The following is a 25,909-nucleotide window of genomic DNA, read 5'->3' on the forward strand; positions in this document are numbered from 1 at the left end:
TCACCATTCAGAAAATAAAGGAGTAGTAACAAGTTATACTATATTGGAAAGATATAGTGGTAGGATAAAAGTAACAAACTTCCCAAGTATTTACCCTCAACTTAATACCAGCCTCTGTGTGGATATATTTTTAATACCTCAAGTTATAATATTAATTCTATCTTCTTTATCAATGGGTAAAATGAAATTACTAACAATTACTGATTATGTAAAATTGTATATTATTGGTATTTCATTAATATCTTTCTAAAAAATATTTTTTAGTTGTCCATGTATCTTTATTTTTATTTATTTATTTATATGTGGTACTGAGAATCGAACCCAGTGTCTCACACTTTAGGTGAGTGCTCTACCACTGAGCTACAACCCCAGCCCCTCATTCAGTAATATCTTAAGAACTTGATAGTGAGCTGTTCACCCTAGTCAGTATCTTATGGTAAACAGTGACTAGGTTCCAACCAATCAATCCACAAGTTAACCTGGGGGTACAAATTATAGAAGTTGTAGAACTGCCCCTGTATTCATACTGAATTTAATTTATAATGAACTTAATATAAATCACAAGTTTATATACTTAACTAAAATTAAGATATGGAAAACACAACCCAGGAGTTTATTAATGTAGAAACGAAATTTTTTTCTGTGTTACAAATAACATTTTTTCTAAAATAACAAGATTTTCCTTCTCCAAAAGAGAAAAAAGGATCTTTTAGAAACAATAATTTTGGACTTATACCAGAACATAAATGAGAAGAACATTATAAACTGCATACAAATCATAAGTAATTTAATTAATAAATTACTGTTATTAGATACCATAATCCACAGATTATGCCAAGTTCATAAACTATATCAAAATAATTCCCCAAATTAATCAAACATAAAAGGAGTAAGCAATTAGAATGTTATTATAAAATATAATAAAACTTTCAAACCTCTAAAAGCATCCTTATGTGAATAATAAAAATAACCTAAATATGAACACATATTATACAAATACTACAGTATTTCTTCAATAATGTTCTGGAACTCATGTAATGCATTAAGTGATGCCAAAATGCATATTCTGCCGATATACCTGAAAATACACAAGGAAGCAATCAAGTTTTCGTTTACTGGAACCTCTATCAAAGTACTGGCCGCAGGTATCCAAAATAGTGCATACTAGTCTAATTCGGAAAAGATGCTCAGGTGGGTCCAGTGAACTTGGAGAACCATCAGTGTTAACACCAAATGATGTAAAAGAATAAAGAGTTCTGAAAATAACTGCTGATTCTACCATTCGGTAATTATAAAGTTCCCCTAAGAACTTGGCGCTGCTGATCCGTCTCTGGTTAAACTTAGGTTGATTAACCTAAAAAACAAAACAAAAAAATAAATTTTTTTCCATGTAGTATTTGAAAGGGGAAATTCTCTAATTTTTAAACAATATCATCTACTGAAAGAACACTGAACAGTGAGTGAGACAACAATGGTTTCTTTACTCCTTTCTAATAACAGGTTCTTGCTGGGGTCCTTTTACTATCCCTAGGAAATGGACACCTTTAAAATGTTATAATAACAAGAATGTATTAAATATTAAATTATTAAGCTAATATTAAAGGAACTGTTTTTAAAGCAAGTAATTCTCCCTATCAGCCCCCATCACCTATTTTCTTTGTATTCTATGAAGTAAACAATATGCCTAAGTTTTATAGTAAGAGGAAAGTATTTACAGAAAATTCTTATAAAATGATTATCAACTTTTTCTAATTAGTAAGCTTACAGATTCCTATAACTTAAGTCTCAAGAATGACCCAGAAATAATAAACCTCTAATATAGTCTGCTAAAATAAGCTTAACAAGAGCATCAGAAAACAGTTTAAAAACTACTCCAGTGCTAACTAGCCTGAGATAACAGCAGAAAATTGGATACACCACAGTTTATTAATAATAAATCACACAGAAGAGTTACTTTGGATTAGACAGAAGGGAGTGAAGGGAGGGGAGTGGGTATGGTGGTAGGAATGATAGTAGAATGAATCGGACATTATGACCCTCTGTGCATATGTGATTACATGACCTATATAACTATATCATGTACAATCAGAAGAATGAGAAGTTATACTCCATTTATGTATGATGTGTCAAAATGCATTCTACTGTCATATATAACTAATTAGAATAACAATGTAAAAACATATTTATATATATGTGAGGATATAAATGTATTTGCCAAAATATCTATGCTTTTCATATAAATGCCCATGATTATACAGGCAAGGGTTTTTGTGTTTTGTGGTAGTTTTAGGGGTAGGAATACATAGAGGGGTAGGTCTAGGGTTAGGGTTAAGGAATGAACATGTGTATCAATAAAAATGAATTAAAAAAGAAAAATAAAAACAATAAATTACTAACTCTGAAAAGATAATAGTAAATGACTATTATTGAAAATAATTCTCCACGAACTCCAATTTGGTTATGTTAAAGAAGTCCTTGTTACCTCCATTCCCAATCGAATATCTTCTAAAACTCCATCCACAACATGGATCCCAACATCCTCTTGGTAGAGCACTAGTCCTGCTAAGAGGTTGGCTACACAATGAATACTATTATATTTCACATTCCAGATGTTTATCATACAACAAATAACATAGTCTTTCACTTCTTGGTCCTGCCAGGGCAACTTTCGCATCTGTCTCAAAACCTAAAGGAAGAGAATTTTTAAAAAATTATTAGATAAGAATATAGTAGTCTGAACAACTAATACAGGTACTTTATTATTAATGTACAGAGACACAGAACTTTGGAAATAGGAAATACTTTATAAAGTGCTTTTATCAGTCTTTTCACTTTAGGGATAGGAAAAATGAGATTTTCTAATGTGAAAATTTATTTTCATTTTTTGTAAACCTTTCTAAATTTCCTAGAGTTTCTATTCTTTTTTTTTTTTTTTTGGTGGAAGTGGGAATTTAACCCAAAGGTGCTCTTCCACTGAGCTACACCTCCAGGTCTTTAATCAATCTAACAGTATAGAGTCATACATTCAGATCACTGAAAGAAATACCCAAGGTTTACCAAAAATAATATGTTCCATTCTGTGATATTATCTGATATAAATCAATTTCTGACAAATAAACCCAAGGTCAACTAGTCAGAAGATCACATAAGAAGGCAACTACTACATCAAGACTGACGTTATGTGTTATGGTTTGGATATAAGGTGTCCCCCAAAAGCTCTTTGTTAATACAGAAATATTCTGAGGTGAAATGATTAGATTGTGAGAACTGTGGCCTGAAATCAGTCCATTTCAGTCTGAATGGACTAACTAGGTGGTAACTGTAGGCAGGTAGGGTGTGGCTGGAGGAGTGAGTCACTAGAAGCATGGTCTGGAAGCATGCATCTTCCCTATGGTCCCTTCCTTTCTCTCTCTCTCTCTGCTTCTCTGGTTGCCATCAGGTTAACTGTTTTTCTCTGCCTTGGCCTTTAGCCATGATGTCCTGCCTCATGGTGGGCCCCAAGCTATGGACTGAGACCTCTGAATAAACAACTTCTCCTCTAAGTTGTGTTTGTTAGGTATTTTGGGTGCGCTAACACAAAGCCGACTAACACACTGCACGACAACCTTAGTTTTCTCTTGTGTAAAATGGGAAATGACAAAAGTATTTATACTTCAATTTATAGTAAGGATAAGACAACCTAAATCATGTTAAGTAATAGGAAAAGTGGCACATTATAAAGGCCCCATACATGCTAATTTTACTATTTGAAAACTTCTATTAGTAATAAAGATAATTATTAGAGCTCTACATCTATTCAAATTCTTTCTTTTTGATACTAACAGATTGCAAAATATTCCTTTCGTGTTTATATACTTCTATAATTACTAAACATGTTCTCATATCACCTTCACTGTAAAAGTCAAGGTGACATAAGTACTCAATACTTTTCAAACTTTTAGCCAATTCTTGCTTTACCACTAAGAAATATTCCCATCCTTTTTGAGACAGGGTCTCCCTAAATTGCTTAGGGTCTCACTAAATTGCTGAGGCTGGCTTTGAACTTTCAATCCTCCTGTCTCAGCCTCCCAAACTGCTGGATTACAGGTATGCACCACCACACCCGATTTAGCCAACTCTAAAATTGTTTTAAACTACTGCATATGACTCTGGAAAATGGTTTCAATTTTCAAAACTGCACTATGAATCCTTATCACCTTCTATCCTAAAAAAAATGATTCTGAACTGTATTGTGTCATAGAGTTAACCAAGAAATGTTTAGTTCAATATCTTATAAGTGAAATTTCCACAAGGTAACTACAATAAGCTAAAGGTCAGTAGTTTTTATCCTTTTGTGGAAATTATTCCTTATTGAGACTCTAAAGAAAGCTATAGACCTTTCTCTCCAGAAAAATACAGATATTCAGAATTTCAAAATTATGAAATTTCAGAGGGATCATAGGCTTCTTAAAGTTCACTGAAGGTTAAGATCCCCTGAACAAATGCAAAATGTTAAGAGCAAATTCATTATGGAATACCAGAGTTAAGGGCTATGGACATGACTCAGAGGTAATGCACTTGCCTAGTATGTGCAAGAACCTAGATTTGATCCCCAGCATTGCAAAACAAATAATGAAGCAAAATAATGATAAACTGCTTCAAATGTATATATGACATCAAAATTACATTTAGAAGTTACTATTTCAATCAGAATAAGAAGTTGTTATATAAAGAAAACAAAATGTCACAAATATTATGTATCACCATATGAAACTCTCCTTATGACGACTTATACAAAATCAATCATATGGAACCTGGAATCTATCCCTACCACTCCTGGAATTTATATAAGCTTAGCACTATCACAAGTCACAAGTTGACTATTAATAGGTAGCTGATTGATTATGATTGACCTTCTCTAGGGTCCAGGGATATAGCTCAGAGGTAGAGCACTCTGCTAGCATATATGAAGCCATGGGTGAGATTCCCAGCACTGGGGAGAAAAAATTACCTTCTCAGTGGTAACCTTAGAGAGATCTTTGTACAAAAGTTTCCGGACATACTCCTGGAGAGGAGGTCGTTTCTTTTTCACTGTCTTTTCAGCTGGAGGTGGGTTACAGTAGTAATATGCATTCTCCACCATTGTGACATATCTTGCATCAAGATGCATTGCTTGTTTCTTTCTCATCATTTGCTCCTAAAATAAAATGTTCAAATTAACCAAAACACTTTCATTTCAAGATTTATTTGTTCTATTCTCATACTACATCTGAAACTACATTTCAGGATAAAGAATTAGAAAAGGGAAAAAAACCAACAATCACTAAGTGTATAATCACTATTATACTACTAATCATTTTTAGAATGAATTAGTCTATGACCAGTTGGCCTTAGGTCTCATCCTAGAAAACATTCAGAGAATTCTGTTATAACTATAACCTTATAACTTTGCCAGACTATATGAACTCTAAGGAAACCAAGGTGTGACTGTAAGTGAATAAACTTAAGTACTACAGATAAAAATAAAGGGGAAACTCTGGCTCTGACAGTCCTATGCTAAACTGAAAATAAATCCCTTGTCAGAGTTTGTACCATACAATGTTATAACAAATAAATCTGACATCTCTCTACAGACAAGAAAAAAAAAAAAAAAGCCCCAGGGTTTTACAATTTGGTTAGGGTTGCTCAGGAGTGACTTAAAAACACACATCTAGGGCTGGAGTTGTAGCTTAGTGGTAGAGCACTTGCCTAACATGTGTGAGGCCCTGGGTTTGATTCTCAGTACCACATATAAAATACATGAATAAAAGAAACGTCCATCAACATCTAAAAAAAATTAAAAAAAATAAATAAAAATAAATAAAATAAAGGTTTAAAAAAAAAAGAAAATGTTCAAAATACACACACGCATTTATTCAATCATCATCCTCTTCAGAGTTTCCAACTTCTTCATTATTGAATTTTAGATAATTTTTTTTTTTGGTTTGAGGGACTAATCTGTGAATTATGGGATGTTTTATATCCACTATGACTTCTAACCCCTAGATATTCAAGAAAACATTTTATTTGACACTTACTATGTGCTAAGCACTATACTGGGTACTGGAAACTCAATAATGAACATAATTCCTACCTTCAAGAAGTTTAACAGTCTAGTGGAAGAAGACAGAATAAACAAGTCAACAAATAAATTGACTATAACCTTTATGATAGTAACTGTAATCAGTGTTATGAAGGAAAATAGCAAGGTAGAAAGATGGAGACTAAAAGAAAACCTACTTTAGTTAGGGATGGGCTAGGGAAAGGCTCTCGGAGAAAGTAACATTTAACTTATGATTTGAAGGATGTCAAAATGTTCATATGAAACCACAGGAAGAGCATTCACAGCACAGAACAGTAAAAAGAAAGTCCCCAAGAAGAAAAAGAGCAAGGCAGGGCACAGGAACTAATATAAGGCCAGTGTGGTTCCAATGTGTACCAGCATGCCTAAAAAGGTAGGGAGAGGCTGGGCAATACAGGATGCTGTACACTGTGGTTTCTGGGTTTGAAGAAGAGAAACTACTGGCCAGTTACAAGTAGCTATTGTGGGCTGGGATGCCTGCAAATTTCAAGTTTTGAAAGGACAGTAGTGTAGGTAAGCTCAAGGAAGGTAAGGGCTCTGTCTTTTTTACTGTTGTATACTTAGCACCTAAAATAAATGCCTGGCATGCATGCAACTAATATTTAACAATATATGAATAAATGGGGCTGGGCTGGGGTTGTGGCTCAGTAGTAGAGTGCTTGCCTACCCAGCACCACATTAAAATAAAAAACTAAATAAACAAAATAAAGGTATTATATGTACAACTAAAAATATTTTTTAAAAAACAATACATGAATAAATCAATTTTCAAAACCACAACCTCTCCATGTCCTGCTTTTCCATATATGTAAAGCCATCATATACTGGGACAAAATTTTGCTATTTATTAAGATCAACCGTGGGTATACCAAGTTTCATAACTGCTTCTCTTGCCCCCTAGTATATGTTTATTTTAGTTAAGCTCCAATACTGACATCTCTGTATCATATGTGCATGTTATTAAATGTTGAATCTTTCAAACTATGAAAACAGAAATACAGGACACAATTCTGTGTTTAACTTGGCTGTATATTCTTTGAACAAAATATAATGCGTCATTTAACATCATTTATACGCACATAATATAGTTTTAAATCTAGATTAGTTTCAACCCGTTAAGCAGATTTAAAACCATTTTATCCAATGCACACACACCCCAGACTAATTTTTACCATAAGCCAAGAATTTTGAATGCAAAAAGTTATATGTATGTGTTCTCAAATAAATATGAATACATTTTAGATTATCCTGTAAGACTTAACATGCTTCAAACTAAACACTCTCCATCTGTTTCCTCCCCTTCTTTTTTCTCTGTAACTGATACCATCATTCACTCAAATGCCCATGGTAGAATCATGGATCTTATCAAAGGGCACTTTCTTTTTCCTCACGCCAAGTTTTATTAATTTTACTTCCAAGAGCTTTTCATACAGCTAATTATTATTCTCTATTCCCTATCCCTACAATGTTCATGTCTTCACTGTTTTCCCCTTAGTTTTTTTTTTAAATTTTGTTTTAGTTATAGGTAGACACAATACCTTTATTTTATTTTTATGTGGTGCTAAGGATTGAACCCAGGGTCTCACACATGCTAGATGAGTGCTTTACCACTGAGCCACAAACCCAGTCCTTCCCCTTAGGTTTTTATAACAGCCTTTTGATTCTTCTCCCTATCTCAGGACTTGTTTAACTCAGTTATCTCCTCCATGCTAACCTTACTAAAAATATAAATCTGACCATATCTATCCTAATTACTTAAAATCTTTCAATAACTATTCAATGACATTAAGAATAGTTAATGCTCCTTAGCATAGCACTCAGGGCTCTTTATAATCTAATTCTTGCCTGCCTCTCCAGTCAACTTGTAACTACTTTATTCAAAAGGTATCTCTATTGAAATGCAAATCAAAACTAAGATTTCATCTCATTCCAGTTAAAATGGCAATTATCAAGAATGCAAGTACTAAATGTTGGCGTGGATGTGGGGAAAAAGGCACACTCATACACTGCTAGTGGGAATGCAAATTGGTGCAGCCACTCTGGAAAGCAATACCGAGATTTCTCAGAAAACTTGAAATGGAACCACCATTTGACCCAGTTATCGTACTCCTCAACATAAACCGAAAGGACTTAAAGTCAGCATACTGTAGTGATGCAGCCACATCAATGTTTATAGCAGCTCAATTCACAAGAGCTAAACTATGGAAACAACCTAGGTGTCCTCCAACAGATGAGTGGATGAAGAAAATGTGGTATATATACATAATAGAATATTACTTAGCGCTAAAGAAGAATGTAATTATGGCATTTGCAGGTAAATGGATGGAGCTGGAGAATATCATGGTAAGCAAATAAGCCAATCCCAAGAAACCAAAGGTTGAATGTTTTCTCTGATATGTGGATGCTAACTCACAGTTGGGCCCTAGGGAAGAACAGATATACTTTGGATTAGGCAGAGGGAAGTGAAGGGATAGGAGGGGAAATGGGAGTAGGAAAAAATAGTAAAATGAATAGAATATTACCCTATGTGCATATATTTCTATAAAATGGTGTGATTCTACACCATGTACAACCAGAAGAATGAGAAAATACACTCCATATATGTATGATGTGTCAAAATGCATTGTACTGTCTTGTATAATTAATTAGAACAAATTTTTTTAAAAAAGGTTTCTGTCAATTAGACTCAGCTATCTCTAAAATATCACTTTGTTCAGGAAAACTTTCTTGATATTGCAAGACTAGATTAGATGTCTTTTTTTTTTTTTTTTTTACCTACACACACAATATCCTAAGCTTATTCATATTATTATGCTAAACTTAGAGTAAAAGTATTTTAATCATCTTTTTTCTTTTCTGTCTGACTTACTAGGTTGTAAACCACCTGAAGGCAGACTATATCTTTCACCCAAGGGCCTGACATAGAGTTTTAACTCAAAAAAATGAAACCTATGGAGAGGATCTTTCCTGCTGGCCTAAGTACCTCTCCAATATCTGTTGTAGACTTCTAAAGTGGCACTTATGATGCCACATTGGAAATATTTGTTTAGTTCTTGCTCGCTAGATGTGGAACACTTTGAGGATGGGGTTATATTTCATATCTTTACGTGACTCCCACTGCCCAACTATAAAATCCCTGGAGAACTGATTAATTCTTGAAACTATTAAATGATAAATAAACAAGATACCCATGCAGAAATCAAGAGAATCAATACCAAAAGTTAGTTGTTTCTGCTATAACCGTAGGAAAAAAATGTACTGAGCCACAAAAACTGGTCAGGTAGGAAGAATCTGAATTTCAGCAATACTATGTTCATCTGTACCACAATAATTCACAAATATTTTCCTTATAACATTGAATCTTCAAGGATTCAATGTTATAAATAAAACATAGGCATTAAAAGTAAGTTAAGCTTTCCTGGCATCTATATTACATATTATCTTGTTTAACCTGACCAGTATAAGTCAAACAGGAAAAAGAGGGTTATTTCCTTGTTATGATAAAATTTGAATTTATGATTAATGTGATGTATGTCTTGAGAGAATTTGGAAATCAATTACATTAGATGGCAATCACATTATATTTCTGAAAACATTTTACAGGAATACATTCGTGTTTCTTCATTTTAAATATCTTCAGCACAGAGTATTCAGGCTCATAAATAGAGTCTAAAAAAATCTAACATGTACAAAGTAACATAATCAAGACTTTTGCAATGCAATACACTGATAGAGTTAACAGTCTATGCCCAGGGATTCCTAAACCAGAACTCTCTTTAATACCAATATCCCTCCTACCACATCTCTCTCTCTCCTCAAAGTCTGCATGCAAATGCTTAGATATTATCGATAAACCTAATAACGTGAATGCTTAATAAACTTGAAATGGTCAGGTCAACATCATAATTAGCTTAAGAAATAACATCTTATAAATTTTTAAGTTCATATTTTGAATTTTTAATGTTAAAATTTAATTTTATCATTTTAGGTTCACACTTTATATGACACATTAATAATGGCTTGAGATGTAGCAAAAACAAAGATGATTCTAACCTAGAGTATGTATTCATTTGTATAATTTGTTTGGTTTTATGGATTCAACTTAATTCCCCTTTACAACAGTGTGAATTCACCAATAACCAAGTGAGAAAAATTCCTATAGCACTCCAGGATGGTAGTTTATTGTATGAAATGTTCTAATTTAGGTAGAAATGTTTGTATTCATGTGGCAGAAGAAGATGACCAGCACTGGGCAATAATTTTAGTCCCTGAAGTAAATCAAGAACCTCAAGTTCTTACCAGGATTCTCAAGCCCTTACCAAAAGTACACTGGTCCTCAGGTGTGACTCTGGAGATCTGAAAAGAAACCGTCCACATGTCTCCAGCAGGGTACATGCCATTTCAATATGGTGATGAGAAAAGTCTGATAGAAGCATCTGGAATAATAAGAATGATAAAAAAACTACAAAGACAACATTTTAGTCCTAGCAGAGAAAGAAAACAGTATACACATCTAATATGTGTAACAACTTATAAAATGTCAAAGATTAAAAAAAAAAAAATCAAATATCCTTTAGTAAGTTTCATTGCTGGGTACCTTTGTGTTGTACCATAAAATTTTGTCAAGAAATTTCAATATATTTAATGTATTTCCCTTCACATATATATAGAAACTATGTCAAAGTCCTTTCTATATTCTACATTTATTATTAGATGTTAAGTATTTAAATACATGCCACATATGAAGATAACATTTTCTCAATGACTTTGTTTTGGTCTATACAACATTTATGTTGAAAAATTCTTACCACATAAGTATTACTTGCTTATTGTATACAATTTATAAACACATTCCCATGCCATTTTAATTTTTATCCTCTCAATCTTTTTCTGTGCATATTTTTTATAACCAAAAATGACTTAGACATATCATTTAATAACTTGGTTTTATTGGCTTAATGTATTTTTTCATGTCCTTTTAAAAATCCTGCTATGGCATAATTTATAAGGCATATAGTATATATTACCACCATTTTTGGCAAAAATGGTATAATAAATGACCTGCAGATACATCTGTGCTCATACTGATGATTATTTCCTTAAAATGAATTCTTAAGAGATCAAATTTCTGTATCAAGAAATGTGTACCTTTCCTACATTTTTTAAGAATACAAATATAATAATACTTTTAAATAGTTCATGGCATGACTCCTTTCCATTACAGTGTTCAAAAAATTCCCATAATCTCTTTTATAATGCTGTTTTGAGTTTCCCTAAATTTACCAATCCCCTGAGATGCTCCAAGGAAGTTTAGGAAACTTAATTCCTTGAATATTTATAATGACTATTGGTTTTGTTTGTTTTTGTTTTGGTACCAGGGATTGAACTCAGGGGCACTCAAACACTGAGTCACATCCCCATCCCTTTTTGTATTTTATTTAGAGATAGGGTCTTGCTGAGTTGCTTAGGGCCTCACTAAATTGCTAAGGCTGGGTTTGAACTCAAGAACCTCCTGCCTCGGCCTCTGGAGCAGCTGGGATTAGAGGTGTGCACTACCATGTCTGACGATTATTGGTATTTTAAACATTCTAAGATACCATGTAGTAAGACGCTTGTTTACTTTTGTTTAACTTGGGGTGTTTTAAATGTATCTGAATTCATGAGATAAGTTTGTGTGATATACATATTAAAACCCAAGAAAATCATGTTGGTTGAAAATACGTTACAGAGAAAAACAATGTTAGTAAAAGAATGATCAATTTCAGGTGCAGAACTATTTTGTCTTTCTGCATCAGTTTTATTACGTATACTTACTTACTGTTACTGACTTCTGGTTTAATTTCATTATGGACAAAACCCAAAATCTCAAAAATTTCAATCCTCTCAAATCTTTTCAGACTTTATGGTTGATTATGGTAAATGATCCATGTATATCTGAGATTATAAATTCTGTTGTGTCAATTAGATGAAGGTTGGTAAATGTCAAATTCTGTGTAGTACAAGCTTAAGGATTTGTTTCTGCCTGTTTTAACAGCTGAAGGTATTTTCAAATCTCTCACTATAATTATGGATTTGTTTATTTCTCAATTACTTGTCAATTTTTGCTTTATATATTTTAAAGCAATGTTACTGGATGCATACTGATTCAAGTAACACTTTCCCATTAAAATGACCTACTCATCATTGTGAAGTACCCTTTATTTCTAATGTTTTTCAACTTAAAATTTACTTTGAAAAACAGTTTAGTGAAACTGGTTTTAATTATTATTAGTATTGTATAGTTAGCCAATTTTTTAATTGAACCTTTCTTGTTTACATTTAAAGGTTTCTTGTACATAGCACACAGTTGTTTTAAACAAATCCTTATGTTCTTATGGCTTTTTATAGATGTTATCTTATCTCTTTATGTTTTGCGCAGTTATTAATATAGCTGTCTTTATAGCTACCACATTATTATTTGTTTTCTTGTTCATATGTTTAATATTCTTTTTAAATTCTTTCTTCTACTTCTTTTGTATTTTTATTTTTTGGTGGTACTGGGGATCAAACCCAAGACCTTGAGCATACTAGGCAAGCATTCTACCAGTGAAGAGTACTTCTCCAGTCCTTTTCCTATCTTCTTTTGTATTAATCAAATATTTAATCATTACAATTTATTCACTACTTATAACTTAAAACTATATTTTTATATTAAAAACAAACAATAGAGCACTTACCTTTAAACAATGTAGTGTATCATTTTTTGTGAACATCTTAAACTTAGTGAGTTCTCCAATAAAACGAACAGTTTTGTTCTTTGTTTCAATATTAATCTGGTCCTTTTTTCGTACCTACAAATTAAGAGAAAAAAGTGCTTAATCCACATTTTCAATTTCTGTAATAATTGTTAATGTTTGAATTTACTCCCAATATTTAAAATAAATGGAGCATAATTTCTTGCTATTGTATTGTAACTACATTTTGGAAAACGATGCTCTATGTAGTGCAAAGGAAGTCCTAAGAAGTGCACTGTAAAACATTCCATGATCAAATAATCTGGGGAAACTGCATTTTTTCAGGCTTAAAGAAGTCCTTAAATAAACCTGTTTAACTTAATTTAAATCTATGTTACTCAAATATATTTGACAAAATAAGCCCTTCTTTTGAAATGTTAACCACTATTATTTAATAGTTCATTAAATTAATGTTATAAGGAACACACTTTATGAAAATGCTGCTTTAAAAATATAAATGCCAAAGGTTCACTTAAGTAAAAACACTATTATGACTTACTGGAATTATGCTGCATTTTAAATTAATTCACTACAGTGAAACATGCGATGTAATCCCTGTTGTTTTTTATTATCAGTCATTGTTATATGTTAAAGTTCAAATCCTTTGCAAATTTAAGTCCTCTACTTATGGCACACATTTCAAGAATATATAATGTAACAAAACCCCATTAAAACAGCAGAATATGAATGGACACATTAAGATAAATGCAATTAGGTTTACCCTCACAATTATATTTTTTTATCAGAAAATCAAACCTACAGTCTGGAAATATTTTATTTGAACAACAATGACCACAAAATGGTAGCACCTTTAATTAGTTAAGCAATCTTTCCAGAAGACTAATTTTTCCCACATAAGAACATTCTGAGAAAGGAATTATAGTTATCATTTTGATTAAATAGTTATTAAAAAACCCCACCAAGCTATCAAATGACCAAGAATGGATACTAAGATCCAAATATTCTAATTGTCAGTCAACTGAGAATTCTACTGCACTACCCCATCTGAAGGAACATCTAATCTCTCTAGCAGCAGTGAACTTAATGGTAGTCATTAAAGTAAAAACTAAACTTTTATATACCCAAGTAGCTAATACTTCAATAGAATTTGACATCTTCACTTTTAAGGACCTACTTTCAACACAAAACCACATTTACTAAAAACTCAAAGCAAACTAGAAGTTTATTCTAACTGAATTTAAAGCATCAATGAAACAATCAATTAGCAAAATCAAATAAAATCACAAAAATTCAACTCTGATCCAAAACTTTATTTTAGTCACATCATTTACAAACACAAAACAGTTTTTGAGACTAGAGACAAATAGAAAATATTACTAACTAGATTCTCATTTTTAATGTTAAAAAAAGAAATACTGAATAAACAACTGTTTTTAACCTTACAATTTAGAAGAGGGCTTCATAAAGACCCTTTCAAAAACAAATGTTTAATAAGCACGGCACATAAAATTTTTGTTAATTTACCTTAGTGAACTTTTGAGGGTAGACTGAGTATGAACTCTAGACCAATTTTATTAGGTTCACATTTCATCTTATGAGCTGATATCTAAAATCTGTGCCTTAATTTCCTATTCTGTAAAATGGAGCTAATAGGGTTGTTGTGAGTTTTAAGTAAGTAAAGCACAGCAAACAGTGCTTGGAACAAGAAAGATATCAGTAAAAGTTAGTTATTAATTTTATCTATATTTGTATATCTAATACATGGGCACTAAGTGTTTACAGATTAAACAAATAGATAAAATATTTAACCTTTATATATATATTACAGCAAAGTGAAATAGCAAAAGATCTTTAGTCAGAGTGCCAGCACTCTGTGATTATCTGGGGGAATATTATGATTCTGGGCAAGTCACATAAACTGCCTGAACCTTTCTTTCCACTTGGTAAAATAAGGATAAATATTAGGACATGATAATGATGATAGTGACTACAGTTCCTTGATACGAATCAATTATTATACAGGGCAAAAGAAGGTTATACCTTTAAAATGATTATTTTTCCTATGTACTAGTGGGGACTGGACCAGGGGCACTCCACCACTGAGCTACATCATCTCCAGCTCTTTTCATTTTTTGAGACAGGGTTTCATTAAGTTGTCAACTGGCCTCAAACTTGCCGTCCTCCTACCTCAGCCTCCCAAGTAGGTGGGTTTACAGGTATGTGCCACTGCACCTAGTTAAAATGATGTTTAAGGAGTGTTTTAAATGACAAGGTAAAGTGTTTCTAAGTGAGAAATAAGAACAGAAAATTGTACATACAGTATAATTCATCCATGAAAAACTATAGAGAAAAAAAGGCAAAGAAAATACCAAAATGTTAACAGGGTTTGCTGTTCACTGATCAAATTGTTTCCCCCCATCCTTTTTTCTACTTTACATATTTTCAAAATTACATTGAGTGTGCATCTCTCTTATAGTCAAGAGAATATTGGGGAAAAGCGTAAGAAAGCATTTTAAAAACTCCATTCTGAAGCTCTATTTTTAGTGTTAGAACTGATTTTTTTCTAATCTCTTTGGGAGACTCTGGATGGGCATCCTCTTTGAACAACTGCTATGAAATACCATACAATTTTAAGTATTATTGAGCATTACAGTTTTCAAAATACATAACATACTGTGTTACCCACAGTATGTATTTACATTAACTCTTCTTAAGATTACAAAGGGATAACCTACCTAAAAATGGCAAAAATCATAGAATTTTAAAAATGCATTTTAAACTTTTAATGGACTTATAGTAATTGTACATATTTATGGGCTATCGTATTTTTAACATATGTATACAATGTGTAATGTCTCTTAGAATTTTTTTTTTTCAGAGGGTCGGGGTGGGGACTGAACCCATTATATGTGAAGTGCATGCTCTACCACTAAGCTATACCCCCTTTCCCTATTAGCTGTTTTGAAATCTAATTAATTGATTTAGTAAATGTTTACCATAGTTAACCTACTGTGCTACAGAATATTAGAAGTTATTCTTCCTCTCCAACTGCTCCTGTGTACCTGTTAACCATCTTCTATCTCTGCCCCATACCCAAAAAACCTTTCCAGGCTCTGGTAACCAATATTCTACTCCCTAATTCTATGAAGTCAACTTTTCAGCTTCTACAAAATTAAAGAAGTTTTAAATGAAGTATTATAAACCAATTATCTCATATTCTCCCTCAGCCTTTCTCTTTCTTCTTTGCCGTTGTTAGGCATTGAACCTAGGGATCTACACATGCTAGGCAAAGGCTATACCTCTGAACTACAACCCCAGTCCCACTCTCTCATTTTCAAATGATAAAACTGAAAACATTTCAAATGGTTGTAACTTGTAAAAGAAGACTAACTTATTCTAACTCCTCATTCAGTATTGGTCACTCTCATTTCTTGAAGTCTTATAACCGCATATGTCGAAATGCTTCTGCAAAATTAAATGTGAAATAACGATGTATATTTTTCTATATACTGTTAGCTCAATAATGGTTCTTGTAAGATTTTACTTAATTCATCAATCAAGCTTAGTAAAAATGTTGTTTGCAACTCATTTGTTAAAGATAGATGAAATTTAAAGAACTGAATAAATCTGTACACATCAATAAAACCTCTTGGATATGTTAACTCATAAACATTAAAGACTTATGTCTACCATTTACTATTTCCCCTTTAGGAAGAACCCACTGACCTCTCTAAAAGGGCCAGATAGATACTCAACCAAAGAAGTACTTCCTTTCCTCCATAATTTGATCAATGTTTTACATTAAATTTATTCAATCATTCAATGAACTTTTCTGAAAACTTACTGTGTTAAAAAACATGTAATGAGTACTAAGTCTATAAAGTAAACTTATCTTTCTTTAAAATTAATTTTCTTTTTTTATTCTGTGGACCAGTGATCTGAAAAGTGGAATGCACAAAATGTTCTTGATCTACTGGGATATGTATGTGTATGGGGTGGGGGGAATTGGAATTTCTATTTATATACTTTTACTTTATAACTTTGTTTCCTTTTTTTAAAAAATATTTTCAGTTGTAGATAAACACCAAATCTTTATTTTTTATGTGGTGCTAAGAATTGAAACCAGTACCTCACATGTGCTAAGCAAGTGCTCTACCACTGAGCCACTACCCCAACCCCTTTATTTACTTTTAAAAAATTTTTTTTTCCGTAGTTGTAGGTGGACAGCATGCCTTCATTTTATTTACTTTTATGGTTTGCTAAGGATCAAACCCAGGGCCTCACACATACCAGACAAGTGCTCCATGACTGAGCTACATTCCCCAGCCCTCTATTTACTTATATTCTATGATGTACATAAAGTATTTGGTACAATTACAAATATGTGGTATAATTTTAAAATAAATGAACTTTGGGGTATGTGGCCAACATATTTTAATCAATAAAAAGGTTTCTATCGAAAAAATTGAGACCACTAATTAAAAAACACAAATGAGAGTGATTTGATTATACGTAAAAAGTTGTCTCTTCTATCATTAAAGACGTTGCCTAGGGGCTGGGATTGTAGCTCAGTGGTAGAGCGCTTACCTAGCACATGTGAGGCTCTCAGTTCAATTGTCAACACTACATGTAAATAAACAAAATAAAGGTCCATCGACAATTTGAAAAATTGTTTTTAAAAAGTAGACTATACTGAAAATCTGAAGAACAAATTAGAAAGCAAAAATATTCCTCCTAGTTTCATTATCCAGACAGTCACTGTTAATCTATTCATGTAATTTTTTTCTATTTTCTACTATCTAAACATTTTAACATACCTATAAATTTATTATATATGATTTTTTAATCTTGCTTTTTTTTCCAAAAAAAGTATTTTCTCTATAATATGAAAATGTTTGTGTAAAAATAAAAACTGGTTCTCTATCTCATCAGCACTGTGTTTATCTAACCACATTTTTAATTACTGTTGGGCTTTTAGATGATCATTTTTTTCTCATTACAATTTTTGATGCAAATAAGTGCATTTGGTATACAGAACTATTTATTCAGGACAGATTCTTGAGCTACTCAATGTATGAATGCCTCCAAGGATCCTGAAAAATATTGCCAAAATGCCACTTCAAGTTCTACCTGAATAAATATACAAGAATGTTGGTTTCTCATTTCTGTTGCCTTTAGTAATCTGCCAAATTAGCAAACTCACTGTTTTAACTAGAATTTATTTAACTACCAGAGATATTTCATATAGTTTTGTTAACCATCTTCACTTATCAAGTGAGGTTCTTAAGCAAGTGGAAGTAGAAGACTAAGGCAGTATTTAGTACCTAGATAAAAGAGACAGGGAAACCTGGTTAAAAGGCCTAGTGTAACTCAAGCTATGGATAATAAAACACAGAGGCAGCAGGTATGAAAAGAATATGCTAGGTTTGAGATGTTTTATAAAGAAGGAGTAAGGGAATTTAGTGAACACTGACTCTTGAAAGTCAGAGGCCTCTTAACAGTTGGATAAAATAGATTGTATGTTTCTCTGAAGATTACAGAAGCAGATTCAAGGAAGTAAAAGATAAAGACATTTTTAAGATGAAAAACAATGATTTTGGTTTTTGGACATATTTAGCTAGAAGAACCTAAAAACTTTCTAAGTACCGATAAAGAGGTTTTGCTAAGAGATATACATTTGGGGATTTGGGTTTGTTGGAAAACAGATGTTAACTGAAGCCCAAGTACAATGTGTTCCATCAAAAAGGAGAGTGAAGGAAGAACAACAAGAAAATCCCAACGAATGAAACTCAGCTAGAAAAACAGTGAAGACGACTGAGAATATAATCATAAGAAAGAACCAGGAAAGAGGGCTGGTAGAGAAGGGACAATTATTATGATAATGATATTTGTGTTCAGGTACTATATGAAGAATCTGTATATGTATTACCTCATTCAACCCTTAAGAACAATTATTTTAAAGGATATATTTATTATCCCCATTTAATAGACAAGGTAACAGGTTTAGAGTAATTGAGTAAATTGGCCAAAGTTATTAATGCTAAGTTGTGGTGGAATCAGAATGATGGTTTCCTAAAAAAGCAGGTGAGTCCAACAGTTTAGAATCTGCAGGGACATCAACTAACAGTCTTAGGAAAATGTTGGTGGTCTCTGTCAAGGTGCTGCTATGATGGTGAATCAAAGGGCAAATTTATGAGGAGAGAAAAATGTATTCTAAGACATACAAGTAAGAAGGAAAAGAAAGAGGTTGGCTACAACGTGCATGTGTGGAAGGGGTGGAGAGTGTGACAGAATTTTTTTTTCTTGGCAGTACTGGGGATTGAGCCCAATGGTACCCTACCCATTGAGCTACATCCCCAACCCTTATTATTATTACTTTTATTTTGATATAGTCTAAGTTGCCAAGACTGGCCTCCAATATGTGATCCGCCTGCCTCAACCTCCCTAGTAGCTGGGGCTATAGGTATGTGCCACTGTGCCTCATGAGACATTTCTTTAGCAGTTATTATTTTGCTTTCGTTTGAGAATAGTGTTGAACACATTTATGGCCTATTTTTCGTTTTTAAATTTCTTTTTAGATATATATGACAGTATAGTGTATTTTGACATATTATACATATTATAGTCTATTAGAAACCAACAGATCCTGGTGGAGAAAGTGGTGATCAGTTACCTCAAAAATGCCTTTCTTCTCTCCTGAGAGCAATGGTTCCAAAAGTGTGGTCCTAAAATTCTCATACTGTTCCTACTATAATGAAGCATTGCAAGAGTAACAATAAAAATGCTGATTACCCCAACTCCCACCCCAATTTTCAGTGTGCAAAAGGAGTGTATGGGGATAAAATTTTCTTAATTTTAAGTGATTCACCAAATGTAATAATTATGCTTAGTCCAGAAACTTGTTCTTCGTTTAATTTGGGGTTTGGCTAAGAGGTGTATTCATACAACTCATATAACATACTTATACTGCCAACCAGTAAAACATTTCCTTGTCTGTACAATGGGATTAAACACATTAACAAGAATAATGTGACTTCTGATGTATCTGTCCCTGAACTAGCAGCATTTATCAAAGTGTGTTCTTTACAGGATTACATACTCACGTCCCTCCCAGGAGAGTCAGAGAGCATACTATCTTATTAAAGTTTTGAGAATTCTTATAATAGAAAAAAAAAAAAAAAAAAACCATTTAACTTTACTGTTGCTCAGTGTTTTCAAACTTCTCTAAACACAGAAATCTTACCTTGCTTAATATTAGTTATGAAAATCTGAAATGTTTTTGCAAAAACTGGTCCAGAAAAATCTTAACCACAAAGCTCATACTAACAAAATTAACTTTTACAGCAAGAAGGATTTACAGATCACTCTGCCCCTGAGACTTTCTCCTTCCTCTGAACTCAAGGCACTTACTGTCCCATAATTCATTTGCTAGTTAAGCATGCAATCCTTATATCTATTATATTTAAGTGTTAGATTTTTATTTTCTTCTTGCTTCTGTGAATATTTATGCCTTGTTTCCCCAAATGTATCATGAAGTTCCTGATCTCAGGAATTATCTGCTCTTCTCTGAGTGGCAGCAATACTACTGATTTGCGTATAATGAGTGCAGTAAAGCAAGTACTAAGGACAGCAAACATTTTGTTTTTATTTGCACTCGCTTACTATAATGCTAAATTTTGTGAACATAATTTTTCCACACTTAAAATTTCATGTCTTTCCAAAGTCTACCAATGCTGACTTTCAGTCACCTCTAGCAGTATCATTTTTACCCAATCATGTCTATATTGGAAACTCATTGCCACAACATGGCTGGGTAATGAGGGTTTGGGAGAACCACTAACATGTAGTCTCTTTAGCTCCTGAGACAGGAAAGGAAGGGAAGTCATCTGCTGTCTGGTAACAGACCCCTGACCAAATTTGCCAGCAGGCTCTTTAAAGAACTCATCACTAGCCAAGGTAAAGATTCTTAAGGTAAGAATCAATAAACATGAGTGAAAGCAGCATTTAAGATCATAGAATTTATGGTACATTTTATACTCCACACCCAGTACCTAGAGAGACACCTATGCAGCAAGTCCCACCTCTTCAGTCAATCCTGTTTCTTCTGGGACCACCTATGAGGCCTCTGTCTTGACTTTAGAAAACATTTTTAATTTATAAAAGCAAAAAGTGCAGTTCCTACAATGGGGGAACAAGGTAGTAAAGACAGCTTCCTTCCCAGTTGAAATATCACTTAACAATTTTGAGCATTGCTAAATAAATTTACATTCAAAAATTCAGAATCCTACACATTCTGCACTGTTATACCACTATCAAATTTCAAAAATAACTTACCAATAAAACAATTATGTCTTAAAGAATCCTCACTCAACTTACAAGAATATATATATTACAAAATAAATACTTAAATACATACATGAAATCTGAAATCCCCCCTCAGCATGGAACAAAGATCCTCTGCTACATCAGACATGCAGGGATGCAATGTAGCAACCAATCTTGCATAAAATGGTAGCAAATCCAACCTGCAAAAGTTATATGTGATATGTGTAAAAGGAAAGACATACTGGAAAAAATTCATTTTTAAATTTAAACTTTCTCAGATATATTCACACATTAAATGTTTATAAAAACTAACATGCCTATTTATTGCCATCATGAAGTGTCTGGAAAGTCAACAAGCCTTGTGAAAGTTTACTAATAATCTGACAATTTCCATTCAGTGCATTTGTCACACATTTGAAAATTGACTACATAGTTAATTCTGATAAAATATGAGACACTAAGTGAAGAAACAATTATTAAGTTTTGACATAGCTTTATCACATAAATACTAAGTAACAAACAAACCCAATGGTAACTAAAATAGGCAGAGCCCTTTCAAACCATTTCCTTCATTTAGGTTGGGGTAAGTTATTTGGAAGTCTCAATGTCTAAAGTAAGAACATGACCAAGAACCAAAAAAATTGATCTCAGATATTAAAATAATTATCCCCAAATCCACTGACATATATTTCACTTATCACAGAACCCATGTGGACTCTCATACAGGATCTTACTTTAGACAATCAATGGCAATATGTGGCACCTCTTCCATTGTCTGAGCACTCTCACATCAAACATGGATACAGCTCTAGATCCTACTTAACCACAAGTCAAAGACACAAGAGCTTAACTGTATAGGCAGGCACTACTAATCAGAATCAACATACAAACTAAAACTTATTTTTCCTTCTTGCCAGATATTATTCTATAAAATTTGATTACTTAATAATTCAACACTCAGCAGATCAGAGGCTGAAGATGAGAAACAGTGACAAACTAACAAAGGCAGCAACACTGACAAGAGCAAGATAGCTGACAGAGAGAAAGGAAGCTAAAAACTGTAAAATGTAGACAACATAAGCTAAAACTATGACAGCCTGAAGTTAATTATAACAGAATCAAATAATACTGCAAGTCTTAATTATTCTCAAATATATCCCTATATAAGAGTGCATGAAAATAATTTAATACCAGGAAGACTACATATCATGAAAGGTTTAGAATTACATCTGCAAAGTTTCCAGCATGAACAGACTGACCTTGAAGGGGCACAGTGAAGGAAGAATGGAGATACATTTGAAAGGTGGGGTTAAGGGAAGGAAACTGATGAAACTGATGCCTAAAGTTGTCAAAACTTTGTATTCCTCTTTGATTGTTTTAATGTTCTTACAAATATGCTAGGCCCAGTCCCAGGCATCTTACAGGTACTATTCAACTTGCTAATCCTAATAAGCACCCTATGAGGTGGATATTATAATCATTTCAGAAATTAGGGAATAGGTGTCAGATCAGTATGGGAGCAATTTAGTGGTACCTTAATTTTTAAAAATGAATCTTATCCCTCTTCAAAGAAACAGTGAAAACTATAACTATTACGTAAAGATTCAAAATGTTTCACCATTAGAATATATAATGTTAAACTTTACATGTTTATTTAAACTATTTTAAGTTTTATCCATGAAAGGTTAAGCTTCTTTTGCAGGAAAAATGTACACAGCAGGAGTCATATCACTCCTTGATACTGCAAAAACAAAGTATTGCTGTAAGGTACTCTGATAAATACTGAAAATAGTGTCTGGAACAAAGTATGCGCACCATACATAAATTTGTTGTGTAACTGAATGTCTCTGATATCTCACTTTTCAGTATATTGTTATTAGTATATTAATCTAGGATATTTTCCCCCATGTTAAAGAAGTATCATCTCATTTTTATAATAATAATAATAAATGACCCAGCTATACCACTTCTCAGTATTTATCCTAAAAAATTAGTCATCATACTATTGTGATACATGCATACCCATGTTTACAGCAGCACAATTTATAATGGCCAAACTATGAAACCAGCCTAGGTATCCACTGATGGATGAATGGATAAAGAAAATCTGGTAAATATACCTAATGAAGTTTTATTCAGTTATATAGAAAAATGAAATTATGTCCTTTGTAGAAAAATGTATGGAAATAGAGATCATTATGTTAAGTGAAATAAGCCAAACTCAGAAGGTCAAGGGCTGAATGTTTTATATGTAGAAGCTAGAGAAGAAAAAGGGAAAGAAGGTGGGGGAATAGGGGGCAGGCAGCAGGAATCTCACGAAAAATAAAAAGAGATCTGTAGAAGAAAGGAATCAGAGATGGGAGATGAGGAGGGAGGGAAGAAGTGCTGTGGAGAGATAGTGGCGAAATTATATTGTTATATTGTTTGTACAAATATGTAACAACAAATCCCATCATTATGTATAACTATAATGCACCAATAAAAATATGAAGAGGAAAACGAAGAGAATGTTTTATAATTTTGTATTTTATCAAACAAAGCTAATTTATCAAATGTTCCTTTTAAGCAATTGATGGGATATTCATATAGTTTTTTATTTTCCCAACTAGTGTTAGATACATTAATAAGTTTCCCATGTTAAAGTATTTGTCCATTCCTAAGATCAATCTTTGACCATGCCAGATTTTTATTTTAAAATATACTATTCATCTGAGTTGCTAGTGTTGCTAGTTTAATTTTTCTATCAACAGTCAAAAATGAGATTGGTCAATACTTTTAATTTCTTGCTCCTTTTTGTTAGATTTAGTCTATTTCTTCACACATGAAATGCCAAATGTTCTTTTCTATGCTCTGGAACTAGTCATATAACAGAGAAAATTCTTGCTCCATGGGACTAAAAGAACTCAGTAAAGCTAAAGCTATGGAGTCTAAGATGAAATTAACTAACAACTTCTTATATTTTCTTCAATAATCATTAATCTATGGGGGTACTCTTGACTTGAGCCAATTCTAGAAATGAATTATCTTTTTCCCAATATTATGTTTCACTGAGATTTTAATGTGACTTTTAAACACTGCTAGCATATTATCTGATCACTTCTTAAAATTTTTACTGTTCTTTTTCTTCATAATATATCTTCCAGATGCTTCTGTATTTAGATTTTTCTCAGAATCAGCTCTCTAAATTTCACTTTGGTTGTCTTTTTGTATTGTATTTCTTTTTAAGCTAAGTTTGAGATCATAACACTTGGCATCAAAAACTCTTACATTGCTGGGTATGGTGGCATCTCAGTGGCTCAGGAAGCTGAGGCAGGAGGACTGCAAGTTCAAAGCCAGTCTCAGTAACTTAGTGAGGCCCTAAACAATTGAGTGAGATCCTGTCTCAAAACAAAAAATAAAAAGGGCTGGGGATGTGGCTCAGTGGTTAAGCAACCCTGGTTCAACCCCGGTTCGATCCCTAGTGCCACAAAAAAAGCAAACAAACAAACAAACAAAAAAAACCACCAAAAAACCAAAACCAAAACCAAAACCAAAACCTATGTCATTTCCTTACTCTATTCCTTGGTATGTTACTTATACTTTGCTTTATTTAAAAAAAACTTCCCCTTCTAATTAGCCCAATCTATTGCCAAACTTTTTCCTAGCCTCAAAGATAGGTAGTTATAGCTATTCATTTTCAAGGAAAACAGTTTGTGCTATCTGTTCAAGCACAGTTGGCAAACTATAACAACACAGGGAAGAGCTTTCAGCTTTAATATGGATTTTTTACATGTCTAAGAAAATGACCCTACTATTATGAATAATGCACTAATGAAAACATTAAGGAATATATTAAGGATTCTCAAGGATAGCTTAAATCTTTAAAGTCTTTTCACATAGTTAGTTATCCTAGTTCTTCTTCCAGAATTGGTCATGTAGAAGCAAAGTCAGATATTTTATTTTCTCAGAATACTCTATTAAAATGGATAGATGATACTAAATTTCACCTTGCCCTATTTAAATCTTCAAGTTCTGTGACTATTTACTCATTACTTCACAAAGTAAAATCCTTTGTGTTACAAATAAAATATATACATGTTATGCTTACTCAATGCAAGTCCTGGTTTAAGAATTTTGTTATCTTTTCTTCCTAAGAGTGCAAGTCTGAAAGGGACTACAGTATGAGGGCTCATCAATCATGTTACAGTTATTAAAACACAACACAAAGCACCTTGGTCAACATAAAGAGCCAATTTCTTTGTTAAAATTTAAGTTAGATAATTCATTCAGTAAGCTTAATAGATTTCATCTGAGTTTTCTGAAAAGCAAATGGAAAATAAACTTGAATCTTTTTTTTTTTTGAAAACGATTCTACGATCTTCTAAAAGAGTGGTGAGCATTTTTACCAAGAGCTAACAGTAAACCACTTAGAAAGAATTTTCCCCCTTAAACAACAAAATCTTGTTTATATTTTTGAGGTCTCTGAATCACACACCTTTATATAGCCTACCAGCAGTTAATTATCAGCAAGCTAATAAACACTCATTCACTAACCACAAATAACAAAACTAACATAAACATGCACGTGTGTACATTTACTTTTGTTACTGAGGGGGGCAAAATAAATTTTTATAGGTTTTTATCTGCTAATCAACAAAAGATGTCAATCCTTCTCTAAAAATTTAAAGTATTTGACTCTTAAAAGTCATTAATTGTATTTGTATGCTCAAAAATGCCTGGAAAAAAAAATGAACATGAAAAAAAGCACTGT

At 32.7% G+C, this 25,909-nt stretch overlaps 1 protein-coding gene across 11 annotated transcripts in view; it reads right to left on the minus strand.

The window, feature by feature from the left end:
- The window catches only part of UPF2 (UPF2 regulator of nonsense mediated mRNA decay), a gene marked incomplete at its 3' end in the record, with an annotated part of 163,577 nt that overhangs the window by 84,422 nt on the left and 53,246 nt on the right, over window positions 1-25,909 (minus strand). For all 11 annotated transcript variants that reach the window (XR_013758087.1, XR_013758088.1, XR_013758089.1 and 8 more), the window contains 6 exons: window positions 21,251-21,359; window positions 12,817-12,930; window positions 10,420-10,536; window positions 4,991-5,176; window positions 2,483-2,686; window positions 1,079-1,354 (listed from right to left, as the gene is read on the minus strand). Coding sequence is in view for 2 of the 11 variants with exons in the window: in XM_079106198.1 (XP_078962324.1) it covers window positions 1,079-1,354; window positions 2,483-2,686; window positions 4,991-5,176; window positions 10,420-10,536; window positions 12,817-12,930; window positions 21,251-21,359 (1,006 nt within the window). The remainder of the gene's footprint in view (window positions 1-1,078; window positions 1,355-2,482; window positions 2,687-4,990; window positions 5,177-10,419; window positions 10,537-12,816; window positions 12,931-21,250; window positions 21,360-25,909) is intronic.

This window comes from Sciurus vulgaris (assembly GCF_902686455.1).
Source record: "Sciurus vulgaris genome assembly, chromosome: 12".
In the NCBI taxonomy this organism is placed as follows: domain Eukaryota; kingdom Metazoa; phylum Chordata; class Mammalia; order Rodentia; family Sciuridae; genus Sciurus; species Sciurus vulgaris.